Raw genomic sequence first — 16190 nt, forward strand, 5'->3', positions numbered from 1 at the left:
AGTAATCTATGTATCATTAATTGTATCAATCTCTTACCGGTCATATATTGCCTCAACATCTGAGCACGTGGAATGGAGTTACTATGGTAACAGGGTGTCAACATCAAGTAGTTGTGTTTTCATGTAGCCACTGCTAGCTAACCCGTCAGCAATCCTGCATCCTATCAACAATGGCTGAAATGTCTGCTATGAATAGAAAATTGATTCAGAATCTCGCTGAAACTCTTTCCAAACAAGTCAAACACTGTAAGTATCTGTTTGGATAGTTGTGGCAGAAATAGTCAAAGTTTATGTCCTGACTAGTTAGCTAGCTAACGTTAGCATGGATAGCTAACGTTAGCTGAACTTCTAACAATACATGCTTATTAACTAACTAGTTCCTAACTCTGCAGTTATCTACATACAGTAGCCAATGTTAGCTATTAACAAAGCATGAAAACTAAATAAAGTTATAGCTCCTCCAACCAAAACTGTGCTGCCCCATACATTTAACGTGGCAACACTGCTTTTTTAAAATGGAGAATGGGAGGTGCTATAACCTTGTTTTGTTGGGATCACCTTTATTTAACAAGGCAAGTCAGTTAAGAACAAATTCTTATTTACAATGACGGCCTAGGAACAGTGGGTTTACTGCCTTGTTCAGGGACAGAACGAAAGATTTTTACCTTGTCAGCTGGGGTTTCGATCAAGCAACCTTTCGGTTACTGGCCATGTCAAAGTTTGTTCTGTGTTCTATTCTTTGCTGTGTGTTTAGCAAGTTAATCAAACCCTACACCAGTCTATCTATGCAAATGGCATTGTGCATATGGAAGGAGTACAAACACTATTTTTGTCTGCAGTTAACAAAACAGAAGCAGAGTGCCTGATCCGACTGTTCAATGGTCTCCTGGGGGATCAGAGTGACAGGAGGGTAGGGAATGGCCTGGACAGAGGAAAATTCAGGAATATTCTACACAACACCTTTGGAATGACTGATGATATGATTATGGATAGAGGTAGGCTTGTCTGTTTTGTTACATTTCTGCATGTCACATGAAACGGAATAAACCAAAAAGATGATGATACTGATGACATGCTGTGGTGGGGTATAGCTAAGAATCTCAACTCTTGTGTTGCATTTATATTCTAGTATTTCGTGCATTCGACAAAGACAACGACAGCTACGTCAGTGTGAAAGAGTGGATCGAGGGACTATCAATCTTTCTCCGTGGGACATTGGATGAAAAAATTAAGTGTAAGAAATATTTAAAGTGTATTATTAAGGCTTACACCCCATGTAGGCTATTTGACCATTATCTACTTTATTAACTATCCATACTAACACAGTCCCACTTTTGACCCGTTCAGACTGCTTCGATGTGTATGACTTGAATGGAGATGGGTACATTTCCCGGGAAGAGATGTTCCACATGCTGAAGAACAGCCTGATCAGACAGCCCACAGAGGAGGACCCAGACGAGGGCATCAAAGACCTGGTGGAGATCACACTCAAGAAGATGGTAATTACAAAAATGGTATCTTCATTGTAGCTGGTTAAACCAGACTGAATGCTGCACTACCCATGGTTTGGTTTGCCAGGCTATCTTCATGCCAGGCTATCTTCACCCTGTATTAACAATCCCTTTTTAACTCAGTCACAATTGACTAATTCATGCATCAGATTAAATATACTGTATGAACATAAAAGACCAATGAGTTGTTTCCATCAGGACCATGACCACGACAGCAGACTGTCCTATGCAGACTTTGAAAAGGCAGTGAGAGATGAGAATCTATTGCTTGAAGCTTTTGGAACCTGCCTTCCCGATGCCAAGGTGACCATTGAAGTTAAGATTGTAAAAACAGTGTAATGACTTGTCTGTCTTGATTGTACAATATTTACCCTTTGTCTGACATGTTTTTTTTTAAATGTTGTGTTACAGAGCATATTGGCATTTGAGCAGCATGCATTCCAGGATACACTTGAGCATTAAGGACAACACTACTTTATTCATTTTCATGAAACTGCAAATATATATAAACAAATAAAAACATATATAAAAAACTTCTTATACTCTGATGAGAAATATAAAAATGAAACATGTTGAGAAAAGATGAAGTACCGTCTAATTGGTGTAAAGTCTAGGAACTTGATGAAATGTATGCATTATCTTCTGTGTGATGCTGTCCGTTTCGGAACACGGAGTCTGTTCTGTCCCTGAGCAAGGCAGTTAACCCACTGTTCCCCAGGCGGCGAAGACGTGGATGTCCATTAAGGCAGCCCTCCGCACCTCTCTGATTCAGAGTGGTTGGGTTAAATGCGGAAGACACATTTCAGTTGAATACATTCAGTTGGACAGCTGACTAGGTTTCCCCCCTTTCCTTTTCCCTGTTAGATTCTCTTCCGAGGCTTTCCTGGCTTTGTCTTCTTCTCTGTTGGCTTGACTTCAGGAACTGATGCTACCTGAAAACAAGGAAAGAAATTAATTTACTGCAGTATCACTCACACTTGAATTGTAATACTGTATGAAGTTGTGACTGTGAGTGACCAATTTTGGGAAGCAAATGACCACGAATATACCTTTTTCAATGTATTTCTGACGATGTTGGCTGTTGTGTTCAATGACTCATCCGCCATATCCATCTTAGGCTACTCTGGTAGTTTGGTTCAATGAGGGTTTCATTTTTGTCCACAATGCCAAAAAGTCTTTACTCATTTCTACCATTTTCCATTTTCTGTTCTCCAAATGTGTGGTCCTTGGTATGAATCTGGAGGGTACTGCAGGGGGTGGATTCTTACTCAGTCTTTTCCCTCTGTTTCCCCCAGAAGAGGAGGGAGTGCCACTTACATTGGGTGCCTGCTGCGGTTTATTATGGAATTATGCAATGACCCCATTTTGTCCTCTGTTGGAATAGTCTGATAATTGCCTGATAACTATAAGACCGATCATAAAACGGGGCACATCTGAAGCTAAGCAGGGTTGGTCCTGGTCAGTCCCTGGATGGGAGAGCAGATGCTGGTGGAAGTGGTGTTGGAGGGCCAGTAGGAGGCACCCTTTCCGCTTGTCTAAAAAAATATCCCAATGCCCCAGGGCAATGATTGGGGACATTGCTCTGTGTCGGGGGATGTTGAACGGGTGTGCTGACTCTGTGGTCACTAAAAAAAGATCCCATGGCACTTATCGTAAGAGTAGGGGTGTTAACCCTGGTGTCCTGGCTAAATTCCCAATCTGGCTCTTGTACAATCATGGTCACCTAATCATCCCCAGCTTACAATTGGCTCAAGAGTCAAAGTCTCTTCCTGATTGCCGGTATCACCGGATCTCTGATCATCACCTAAGGAAGTCCTGGCTGTGGTAGCAACTGTATCTGAAGACATGGGCTTTTTGCTCTCTTCATCCCCCTGGTCCTGTTCTTTTGCTCCACAACCAAACAAGACAAATTGAGAATCATACAGTATGTGTCAACTAACTGCATCATAATAGTAATGCCTATGTTGTGAATGACAGAAATAGTTCTGATAATACTCCACTAACACAGCATCTGTACCGTTATTTTGAGCCGTTCTATTCAGATATCATCTCCTGTCTTGCAGCTTTTATCTGGTGTCCTCCACTGTCTCATACTCAGTGGCATAGCACATGTAGTAAACCTCCAAAGAATCTCTTCTCATCCATATGCCGTTTGGCTGCCCTGAAACAGAATGACATCAAAGTATAACTGGTATAACTCAGACACTCTGTTTGCAGATATGACAGTACTGTATAACTACTAGAGCCTAGTAATACCAAGGGCCTAATAGTTAGTCACTATAAACTAGGGCCTAGAGTTTTTTCCTGGTCAGTGTTACAAATGTACATTCTTAAAGCAACAGCATTCAATACTCAACTGAGCTAGAACCCCACGTTACTGAACACAACATTCAGGTTACATGGTCACTGAGAAAACTCCCAGCCCTAGTTATGTATCACCCATCATGATCAATTGGATGGAACCTGTCCTGACCTTGCACTGGTGAGTTTCTGGAACTTGATGAGGTAGACCTCTGAATTCCTCTGCAGGGCACTCATCCAGCCCTCCTCCACAAACCTGTACAGCGCAGAGAGCTGGATTAGTTCTTTCATCACCCCGATGGCTGGGACTCCTTACACCATCAGGTAACGAAACTCCAAGTTGATGGTGTACACCTGCAGAGGAAATATAGCATGAGGGTAAGATAAAGAAATACAAAACAAGAAATTACCTTCGCTGAAGGAAACGATATTCTAACCTTAACTTCTTTAGGTCTTCTTCCTTTTCTATAATTTGGTCGCGAGGGGCACATATTGTGTTGCTCATGGTGTTTATAAACCTCTGGAGTGCTCCACCTTCAGCTGTTGATGGGCGCCGCCATGTTTGCTAATGACAACAAAATCCAAACCTGAAGTAGTTTCCCAGACAAAAATAATCGAATCTGAGGTAATTGTTGTGAGCGTCTCTGTGAGAAAAAAAATCGGATCAGCTACTTTTGCCTGCACAGAATGCATAACCGAATGCGACCCGCAAGATCACGTACAAGTAATCTAGCTAATGAGCTAGCTACTTCATTTGCGTTTCGATCATATTGCCAACATATTTCGTTATGTTGGGAAATAATGGTATCTAATCTGTCACATTTGTTTTTAACTACACGAAAAGCTGCTTTCTTCAACCTCTTTCAAACTTGGTAACACAGCTCTCTCTTCATCAGGTAAACTACAAGCCTGCTAGTGTTGTTTCCTTTTTGGTTGTGTCAAGTTATAATTATGCCAAACTATCAGCAAACTACCGGTAGCTAACTTGCACTTGTGACCATTTCATGCCATGTCTTCTAGTTAGTCTGATAGTTTTTTTGTGGAATTCCATGTTTCCCATGTTTGTTCATGTAATTATCTTCTGTGTTATACAGAACCTGGCTCTGGAGCTGTCCTGGGGTCATGATGCCCATGTGTTCCTCAGCTGGACCAGAAGCAGAAGCCCTGCCAACGAGGAGGACCATAAAGTAGAGTTGAGCAGGCAACTGGGAGAGAATATTGGACTCAAAGATGGAGCGCAGGTAATGATGTCCCACTCTTCACTAATTCTCTTGTTGCCCATTCCCCAAACTCATTTCTTTACAACCTCTTCCGCTTACTAACTCGTGTTGTATGGTTTCAGGGCTTCTTGCGGCCATGCCAGCAGGTCCTGTCTGTACAGCAGGTGTTTGTGGACCCACTCACCTCTGACGACATGGAGATCCTGGTTAGTACTTGTGTTTAGAGTGGTCTTTGTGTCATTGACATTGTTGATCCATTGTTGAAGGAGACTAAATCAACCCTGTCGTGTCCTCAGGAGCTCCACAGTGCAGCACTGGAGCAGCAGCTCCTGGAGCAGAATAGAGTGGTGTTTCCTGATGCAGTGTTTCCTGTGTGAGTGGACCAGAGAACACTCATCTACATCCGAATCGGGTCAGCACTGATTTTCACTTTGTCATTTTGTTCAACATCTACCAGCTATCAACTCAACAGCTCATGCAAGAAAGAGTTGATGTAATACTACCCTCCATACTCTTCTTCTTCTGCAGCTTCACTCTCCCCAACTGTACCGTACGGTCAATTAGAGCAGTTTACAGAGCTGCATGTCTCTCCTAAAATCAGTGCTGGAACTAAGGACCGCTTCGGCGCTCCTTTTGGAACATCCTTACTCAATCAGAACCAGCCCATCCACAGGCAGCTGAACTTTGACCTCTCACCCTCCTCCAGGTCCTCTCTGGAGAGCATTCAGGAGACTGGACTTCCTGTAGAACAATGTCCCAACGCTGCTGGCCTCCAGTGCCCCCAGCAGTGGTGCGGGATAGCAATCCTAAAGAACATGGTCAGGTACATGCTAACATGGAACTATGACCCAGTGAGAGAGTCTCCCCCCCCCATCTCCAACATCTCTTCCCTCCTCAGTGACTCAGTCTTCAGAGTATGTCGAGCACCGCCCGTGTCTTCTGGCCCTCTGAGTGCCAGCCTTGGGGTTGACATCATTCTGACCTGGGGCCAGCAGATGGGAGTGTAATATCAATGGTGGCCAGCCAGCTGTGACGTATGGCCTACTGTCCAAGGTGCTCTCTCCCAAGAGGGTGAGAGAGAGGGCCAAGCTGGCCATGGAGAAGAAGAAGAAGAGTGGAGGTGCTGGTGGTGCTCCCCAGCCCGGTGATGATGCAGGGTACAGGGAGGAGGAAGAGGAAGCCACTGTACAGTCGTGGCCAAAAGTTTTGAGAATGACACAAATATTAATTTTCACAGTTTGCTGACTCAGTTTGTATGATGGCAATTGGCATATACTCCAGAATGTTATGAAGAGTGATCAGATGAATTGCAATTAATTGCAAAGTTCCTCTTTGCCATGCAAATGAACTGAATCCCCCAAAAACATTTCCACTGCATTTCAGCCCTGCCACAAAATGACCAGCTAACATCATGTCAGTGATTCTCTTGTTAACAGAGGTGTGAGTGTTGACGAGGACAAGGCTGGAGATCACTCTGTCATGCTGATTGAGTTTGAATAACAGACTGGAAGCTTCAAAAGGAGGGTGGTGCTTGGAATCATTGTTCTTCCTCTGTAAACCATGGTTACCTGCAAGGAAACATGTACCGTCATCATTGCTTTGCACAAAAAGTGCATCACAGGCAAGGATATTGCTGCCAGTAAGATTGCACCTAAATTAACAATTTATCAGATAATCAAGAACTTCAAGGAGAGTGGTTTATTTGTTGTGAAGAAGGCATCAGGGTGCCCAAGAAAGTCCAGCAAGCGCCAGGACCGTCTCCTAAAGTTGATTCAGCTGCGGGATCGGGGCACCACCAGTACAGAGCTTGCTCAGGAATGGCAGGTGTGAGTGCATCTGCACTAGAGGTCGACCGATTAATCGGAATGGCCGATCTTTTTCTTACTATTTTTAAATTTTAAATTTTTCTTATTATTATTATATATATATATATATATATATTATTTTTTTTTACACCTTTATTTAATCTTTATTTAACTAGGCAAGTCAGTTAAGAACACATTCTTATTTTCAATGACGGCCTAGGCAGAACGACAGATTTTTAACCTTGTCAGCTCGGGGGATCCAATCTTGCATGGATTACATTGCACTCCACGAGGAGCCTGCCTGTTAGCGAATGCAGTAAGCTAAATTGCTAGCTAGCATTACACTTATCTTATAAAAAACAATCAATCAATGACTGTCATTGCTCCAATGTGTACTTAACCATAAACATCAATGCCTTTCTTAAAATCAATACACAAGTATATATTTTTAAACCTGCATATTTAGCTAAAAGAAATCCAGGTTAGCAGGCAATATTAACCAGGTGAAATTGTGTCATTTCTCTTGCGTTCATTGCACGCAGAGTCAGGGTATATGCAACAGTTTGGGGCGCCTGGCTCTTTGCGAACTAATTTGCCAGAACTTATGTAATTATGACAACATTGAAGGTTGTGCAATGTAACAGGAATATTTAGACTCATGGATGCCACCCGTTAGATAAAATACGTAACGGAATAAACGTTTTGTTTTCGAGGTGATAGTTTCCAGATTAGTCAAAGGTATATGGTTTAGAGAGAAATAGTCGACGCGTTATAATTCCTGTAATAACTTGCGGCTGGATTTGAAAGGGGTTCCTTCGTTATTTTACCGTTCATGTCTTCCATAGAGAATTTCTTGATCTACTTCAAATAAGGTCTGTGTTTCGTGCAGGCTTAAACCGCCTCGACTTTTTGATACCCGTGTAAATCTCACTAGGATAAGGTAACGTTTGTCAACATATTTTCATAAATCCACTCTACAAATGTTTTTATCTTCACTTATATTTAGCCAATATTGATCAGAGTTACCTTGTCCTATGGATATCTACACAGTTATAAAATTAGCACGGTGATGTAAGCCTACACGAAACACAGACCTTATTTTAAGTGAATCTAAAAAGATCCTATGGAATAAATGAAGGAACCGCTTTTCAGATTTTGCTAGGTGTCATGGGAATTATGACTCGCACTTTGGTTGTCAATTCTTACCATGCCCATTATTAAAATAGGATTTCCTGCATATAGAAATTAAAGTTTTTGTTTTCAACATTCATCACAGGTAACTTAAACTCTATTTTTATTCAAACAGTTGAGAGTATTTGTCTCCTAAGCAGACTCTTCAGTATCATTGTCACTTCAGAGCTGTGTGTGTATTTATGTATTATATTAATTTAAAATAAAAGTGTTCATTGTTCATTCAGTATTGTTGCAATTGTCATTATTACAAAAATGTGTGTGTGTGTGTATGATATATATGTATTTTTAAAAAATTAATCGGCCGATTAATCGGTATCGTCTTTTTTGTCCTCCAATAATTGGTATCGGTATCGGCATTGAAAAATCATAATCGGTCGACCTCTAGTGTGTATGATTGGAGGATGGCCTGGTGTCAAGAAGAGCAGCAAAGAAGCCACTTCTCTCCAGGAAAAACATCAGGGACAGACTGATATTCTGCAAAAGGTACAGGGATTAGACTGCTGAGGACTGGGGTAAAGTAATTTTCTCTGAATCCCCTTTCCGATTGTTTGGGGCATTCGGAAAAAAAACTTGTCCGGAGAAGACAAGGTGAGCGCTACCATCAGTCCTGTGTCATGCCAACAGTAAAGGATCCTGAGAACATTCATGTGTGGAGTTGCTTCTCAGCCAAGGGAGTGGGCTAACTCACAATTTTGCCTAAGAACACAGCCATGAATAAAGAATGGTACCAACACATCCTCTGAGAGCAACTTCTCCCAACCATCCAGGAACAGTTTGGTGATGAAAAATGCCCTTTCCAGCATGATGGAGCACCTTGCCATAAAGCAAAAGTGATAACTAAGTGGCTCAGGGAACAAAACATTGATATTTTGGGTCCATGGCCAGGAAACTCCCCAGACCTTAATCCCATTGAGAACTTGTGGTCAATCCTCAAGAGGAGGGTGGACAAACAAAACCCCACAAATTATGACAAACTCCAAGCATTGATTATGCAAGAATGTGCTGCCATCAGTCATGATGTGGCCCAGAAGTTAATTGACAGCATGCCAGGGCGGATTGCAGAGGTCTTGAAAAAGAAGGGTCAAAACTGCAAATATTGACTCTTTGCATCAACTTCATGTAATTGTCAATGAAAGCCTTTGACACTTATGAAATGCTTGTAATTATACTTCAGTATTCCATAGTAACATCTGGCAAAAATATCTAAAGACACTGAGGCAGCAGACTTTGTGAAAATTAATATTTGTGTCATTCTCAACTTTTGGCCATGACTGTAGTCAAGGTGGTGTGTCACCGTACAGAGGAACTGAAAGGATCTTCTAGAGAGGAAGAGCTCCACAGTGGAAGGGTCTGGGTGATTACATGTACATTAGCAATGGTCTAAAAGTTGGGCACAATGTAGGCCTAATCAAATGAACTATTCTCAATTTTGTATTTGTTTTTATTTTATTTAACTAGGCAAGTCAGTTAAGAACAAATTCTTATTTACAATGAAGGCAGGGATTAAAACAATTATAATATAGGACAAAACACACATCACAAAAAGAGAGACACCACAACACGACATAAATAGTGACCTAAGACAACAACATAGCATGGCAGCAACACATGACAACATAGCATGGTAGCAACGCATGACAACATAGCATGGTAGCAACGCATGGCAGTAGCACAACATGGTAGCAGCACAGAACATTGAGAAAAATCATACTACCCATAGTTGTTTACAGGTTTGTGTAAATTGATTCATATTGTAAATTGATTCATATTGAAGCTATATGTATTCAAGCATAATTGTATGTCTCAGATCCCACAATCCCTGGGAACTAGGCTCCATATCGACCCGCACTCATCAGTGAGAATCAAGCCAATCAAATCAACTCCTAAAGTAGCCACCAGTATCTACCTGCAGCCTTTACAACCACTGGTGAGTAACATTTACATTTGACATCATATGTAATTCTATTGAATGTAGTGTTCTGATCATCCTAACCTTGTACTTTCCATTTCATGAGGTAAATAGAATGGTGTAAATCAGGGGTATCAAACTCCATGGAGGGCCAAGTGTCTGCAGTTTATTTGTTTGTCTTTTCAATTAAGACCTAGACAACCAGGTAAGGGGAGTTCTTTACTAATTATTGACCTTAATTAATCAATCAAGTACAAGGGAGGAGTGAAGACACTTGGCCCTCCGTGGAATGAATTTGACACGTGGTGTAAATTAATAGGTTTTTGGCAGCTGGTTGTATTGAATGCCATGTTGCTGTTTGACCCCTGCCCTGATGTCCTCCTAGCCTGCAGCAGAGAGTGAGGTGGAGATTCAGACTGCCTTACTGGGTAGGCTGCACACCCAGAGCCACGAACCACTAGCCTGTCTGACGGGCCGCTCCAACACAATCCTCCTACAGTACCTGCAATTGAAGGCACACATAGGCTGCTTCCCAAATGGCACGCTGTTCCCTTTATTGTCCTATAGGGTTCTATTCAAAAGTAGTGCACTATAAAGAGAATAGAGTGCCATTTGGGACACACACATGAAGTCACTGACGGTTGGCAGCAGGACATTCAATCTCACCTAAAGAGTATGGAGTGCAGTAAAGTAATAAGGGATATTACTGAGTGTGTTTGGGAATAGCACTAAGTGAAGGTGGATGAGAGTATTGTGTACTTAACTAATTAACTGAACAGGGTTTTAGCCCCGGTGAGTGTGGGATGACGTGTTAAGCTGGAAGTTTTTTCTAAAGAGTTCAACGAAGGGTTTAAGTATGGGAAAGGGGAATAGTAAGAGTAGGATGGAGGATCCGTGCTGGGAACCAAAAGGGCCGTGTAGCGTAATGGCAAAAAAAATGGTATGTGGGTACTGAACCAAACAGAAGACTGGACCATATGGACATTTCCCTGTTGATGGGAAACTGAGCACAGAAAGACTGGAGTCTGTGAGAGGCCAACTTGAAAGAAAACAAAATAAAGTTAAAGTGAAGTGGGACGATTTTCAGGAAGTGGGAAAGCGAAGCAGAAAAAACGAAGGATAAAGTTTTAAGAGGACTGATGGTAAAGCAAGTGGAACCGGAGAATAAAGAGGAAGAAGAGAGAAAAAGAAGAAGCCTGGCTGGCCTTTCTCCGAGGGGAACTCTTTCATGGGGCCCCCCTTGTATCCGCCACTGCCAAATCCTCCACCAGCAGACGGAGATGGTGGCCTCCCGTCCCCTCATAACCCAGTTGGGGTTGGGCCTGTGCCAGGTGGAGGAGCTGTTGGAGGAGCTGCAGAAGGTGCTGGAGCTGAAGACAGAAAGCTACCAGCAAAAACAAGGACCAGAGCGAACGAGCAGAGAGGGACAGAGGACAGGGAGAGTGAAGAAGAGGAGCTAGAAGAGCTCAGAAAAGAACTGGAGAAACGTAAGAGAAAAGAAGAAAGTAGAGAAACAAGAAGCAAAGTAATGATTGCAAGCAGGAGGAATGAAGAAAGTAGCCAAGATGAAGATAAAAGGAGCTGCAGCGAGGACAGCAATGAAGGACAACGCAGAAAAGACCAGCAGAAGGATAGAAAGAAAACACCCAAAAATAAGCTTGAGGGAAGGTTTCCAATAATACGCTACCCCAACCCCAATAGAGGCGGGATGTTGGAAATGGAGAAACCATGGGATGTTGACGAAATTAAAGCAATAGTGGACGATGTCATTGAACCAGCAAAGGATGCTGTGAGGTTTGAGGAAGAGGTAAAAGCAATCATATCCATGTACAACCCTACCACCAGAGAAATTGAAGAAATACTCTGCCGCTGCTTGAAATGTAAATGGAAGGACTATAAACACGTGGGACTACAATGTACCAGTTGCTGATCGTAGTGACCAGCTGGATGCAGATTTTACAGCTATAAAGGCTGCTTTCCACAAACGCACAGACTGGCGGAAAATCCATTACACCAAACAGGCAATGGATGAAAAATGCAATGACTACATGGAAAGAATGGAGACAGTCTTCCTCACACTCAGGTCTGATGCCTGACCAAGACTCATACAGCAGCTTATTGTGCCATGCTGTGGTGACAGGCCTGAGACAAGATCTGAAGACAGCTGTAACTACAACTTGTATTTCATGGGAAACAAAACCACTGTCTGACGTAAAGCCATATATCACCAATGCGGAAAGACAGTTGAAGAAAAATAAACTAAGGACGGAAAGACACTGAATAAGGCACAGCTGATGTATTACTCTGGAGGAGGAAAAAGACAGAGAAAATGGTGGCAACCGTGGAAGTCAAAGAGGCAGAGGTAGAGTCTGAGGGGCCCCTGCTGGAGCTTACGGAGGGTGAGACTGGAGCTGCTACAACTGTGGGAAGGTAGGGCATCTTTCAATACACTGTCCTGGAGCAGGAGAAGGCCAAGGAGAGTGGCAGTCCCAACTTGTGGGTGTGCAGGTGAACAACCCATTTGGAGAGGAGGAGGCCATGGGGGCTACCAACCATAGGATGAGGCGGAAAAAAGAAGAAACTAATGAAGAAAACAATGATGAAGAACCAGAAACCTGTCAAATGCTAAAATTGACCACCTTATTGATATTTTAGTTAATAAACATAAAATTCAATTTTTGGTGGACACTGGGGCCGCAGTCTCAGTGTTAAAAATGTCTGCACTGTCTGCCTACCTCTCAAAGAAAACAATGCACAAAGTTGGAGCGTCTGGAATTCCCTCTGAAGAATGTTTGACCTTTCACCTGCACATGGAGTGGGGAGAGGGCAAATGGAGACACCGATTCCTGTACTCCTCCGCCTGCCCAGTACATTTAGTACATTTATTAGGAAGAGATTTGATGTGTAAAATGAGGGTATGTCTGTATTGAAGAAGGATTGTCATTGGGATCGAGAGAAAATGTAATCTTCCCGTGCCTTATGAACTGTTACTATGCTTGGCACCTGAATGATCAACATGTTGAGGGACAGCTGAGAGAGCAATCCCTCTCTTCCCTATTGCATGGTAAATGGGAAGTGTCTGATTACGTACACTGTACTGCTGCTGTTCCCGCATGTGAAGAGGACCCTGAATACCAACAGAGATGGTCAAAACAAAAAGAGAAAGTTGAGAATAATGAATGGGATATACAGAGGAGAAGACTTCGTAGCAGCTGGAGTGTTGTTGATGGATACTAAGATGAGTTTGTATGAAGTCCCTACTTCTGTTCCTCATTGTAGCTTATCAAAAGCTCCTGGAACACAATGGAAAGATGTGGGTATTTGGATGAAGAAAGTGATGGAAGCAACTGATTGGGTGGCCTGGGAAGGGGAAGGAAAGTGTTCAGCTTCAACAGCAACTTTCTATTCCCCATACTGGGCTACTGTGATGACAACAACAAGAAAATAACCAATTCCTGTTTAAACCACGCCTGTGGTATTACAAGATAACTCACACATTGATTGGCTAAAGGATATACCTGAACAACTGTGGGCTAAATCAGAGACCGACATTAGACGTATGAAAGGAGCAGCAGCAGTTGTGGTCGTTCCAAACAGCCCCCACAGATCTTACAAAGCTCAGTACCCTCTTAGCAAAGAAGCTGAAAAGGATATTATTCCCATTAATAGTGCATTAGTTGAAAGAGGCACTGTCCGAATTTACCTTGTAACACACCAATCTTACCTGTTAGGAAACCATCTGGTGATTATCGTTTGTACAAGACCTTAGAATAGTAAACAATGCTAGAGCACCCCTGGTGCCTAACACTGTTACCATTTTATCCCAGGTGCCTCCAGGTAGTTGTTGTTTTTCAGTGAATGATTTAGTCTCATGCTTTCTTTAGCACCCCTGTGCCTGAAGAGTCACAGTACTGGTTCTCGTTTCTTGGGTAAAAAAAGGGAAACCTAGAGGGTTTTGTTGCTCCGGGAGGAGGGAGTACTTTTGTTCAGTATGTTGACGATTTGTTGGTTTGCTCACAAATAGAGGAGAGATGTCACGAGGACACTCAAGCATTGTTGATTTTCCCCCAGTTAAATGCAGTTATGCCGGAGCTCTGTTAAATATTTACAGTGGCAAGAAAAAGTTTGTGAACCCTTTGGAATTACCTGGATTTATGCATAAATTGGTCATCAAATTTGATCTGATCTTCATCTAAGTCACAACAATAGACAAACATAGTGTGCTTAAACTAATAACACACAAATTATTGTATTTTTCTTGTCTATATTGAATACATCATGCGGGCATACATAACCCCTAGTATTTACAGTCTATGCACACTAGGTAAGACCTGGGCAGACCACCCCCTGTATTTTGGTTAGCGCACCAGGTGGTGCTAAAGGTTAGGTAAGTAGTGGGTAGGCAGGTATGGTAAGAGATCGGGCTTTGACATTTACTTTCTTTGCTTTGGTTTCGTTCAGCCACTTTTCCCCAAATTTACCGTGTGAATGAATAAATTCCCAGTAAACGGTAAATTCTCTGCCTTTTGTCATCCTTACTCGCACCTACAATCCCATACCTCTTTTACTCCACGGGGAGTTGAGTTGTAGCAGGGTGTTGCGTTCCCTCTTCTATAAGAGGCGTACGTAACAAATGGTCCAAAATTCCTCCTGACCGTTGTGTAGGTCTGATCCGCAACTACAGAAAACGTTTGGTTGTGGTAATTGCTGTCTTCAACCAGTTATCAAATCCAAGGGTTCACTTACTTTCCCCACCCTGCACTGTGAATGTTTACACAGTGTGTTCAATAAAGACATGAAAACATATTTGTTTGTATGTTATTCGTTTTAACAGACTGTGTTTGTGCATTGTTGTGACCTAGATGAAGATCAGATCCAATTTTATGACCAATTTATGCAGAAATCCAGGTATTTCCAAAGGGTTCACATACATTTTCTTGCCACTGTAGGTCATGACATTACTCTATCTTTGGAGGGTGTGACCCTCAGAAGTAGAGGCAATTAAAGCTTTGCCTAAACCTGTTACCAAGCAGCACATGATGTCTTTGTTGGGTGTGGCTGGTTACTGTCGACCGTGGTTGAAAGACTATGCAGAGAGAGTTCAACCGCTGCAGGATTGTATTCATGGTAGAAAGATGGATGCGAGTGAAGTTGTGGTATGGACTGATAAAGCTGAGATGGCATTGGTAAAATTGAAACAAACAATGTCTACCCCTTGCTTGGGTTCGTCAGACCAAAATAAGCCCTTCCATCTCTTTGTTTAGGAGACAAGTGGGTTTATGTCAGCAGTTTTGACACAGTATCATGGTGTGGGATATAGACCTGTTTGTTATTATTCTAAACGATTGGATAGTGCGATCAGGGGAATGGTTTCCTGTTTGAGATCAGTAGGGGCTGATACTGAGGCTGTTTTGGCATGTTCCGATGTTGTAGCTATTTAACCCCTAACCGTCCATGTGCCCCATGCTGTGCACACAATTATTACACAGGCAAGAACGACTCATTAGACACATGCGAGACTGCTAGACTATCAGAACATTCTGTTGACAATGTCTCATGTTACTCCGAAACAATGTACAATTCTTAACCCCTCAACTCTTCTCCCTACAGCAAATGCCGGTGAAGATGATGACTGGGACGTAGCTATTGAAATTGACTGTAGCCCTTGAGTGACACCCCGTTAGACAATCCAGACTTTGAGTTTTTTGTAGATAGGTCTGCCCAGAGAAATGGAAAAAGGGGATAAATGAGTTGGTTATGCTGTGACTGTTTTGGAAACTGTGGAGAGTGCTAGACTCAATTCACACTTATCAGCCCAGGCGGCAGAACTTTTTGGCCTGACTAGAGCTTGTATTTTGTGAAAGGACATCTCTCTTAACATTTACACTGATAGCAGATATGCGTTCAGTGTTGTGCATGATTTTGGAACATTGTGGAAGAATAGAGCGTTTTGACCTAGTCTGGAAAACAGATTGCACACAGTAACCTTGCTTCGTCTCTCTTACAGGCGGTCCAGCTGCCCTCCTCTGTTTCTATAATCAAGTGTCAAACACATTCTTTCTCTGATGACAACATTTCTCTGGGGAACGCTAAAGCTGACCGTGTAGCTAAATTGGCTGCTTCCTGTTCTGTTTCCCCCATCCTACAGATGGCAGCAGTTCCAGCTCCCACCAAGCCTTTCTCTGTTGATGACGTCGTTGCTTTGCAGGCAACGGTTGATGAGTCAGAGAGACACAAGTGGGCTGGGTGC

General features: G+C 42.6%; 1 protein-coding gene and 2 pseudogenes across 1 annotated transcript; 2 read left to right on the plus strand and 1 right to left on the minus strand.

Moving 5' to 3' along the window:
• The first annotated feature begins 106 nt into the window (after window positions 1–106).
• On the plus strand, window positions 107–2570 carry clxn (calaxin). The gene is made up of 6 exons (XM_071368801.1): window positions 107–246; window positions 840–995; window positions 1130–1234; window positions 1348–1499; window positions 1710–1814; window positions 1923–2570. Exons 1-6 carry the CDS (start codon window positions 171–173, stop codon window positions 1971–1973), a joined length of 645 nt encoding a protein of 214 aa, XP_071224902.1. The 5' UTR covers window positions 107–170; the 3' UTR covers window positions 1974–2570.
• On the minus strand, window positions 1971–4372 carry LOC139555203 (RNA-binding protein 48-like; annotated as a pseudogene).
• Window positions 4344–14455, plus strand: LOC139555201 (uncharacterized; annotated as a pseudogene).
• The last annotated feature ends 1735 nt before the right edge of the window (window positions 14456–16190 follow it).

This window comes from Salvelinus alpinus, chromosome 26, assembly GCF_045679555.1.
Source record: "Salvelinus alpinus chromosome 26, SLU_Salpinus.1, whole genome shotgun sequence".
NCBI lineage: Eukaryota > Metazoa > Chordata > Actinopteri > Salmoniformes > Salmonidae > Salvelinus > Salvelinus alpinus.

Bases quoted from the DNA above. Each gene is read 5' to 3' on its own strand.
- clxn (XM_071368801.1), top strand. From the start codon at position 171: ATGGCTGAAATGTCTGCTATGAATAGAAAATTGATTCAGAATCTCGCT. The intron at 1,500-1,709 runs GTAATTACAAAA...TGTTTCCATCAG, and splicing joins AGATCACACTCAAGAAGATG to GACCATGACCACGACAGCAG. The intron at 1,815-1,922 runs GTGACCATTGAA...GTTGTGTTACAG, and splicing joins CCTGCCTTCCCGATGCCAAG to AGCATATTGGCATTTGAGCA.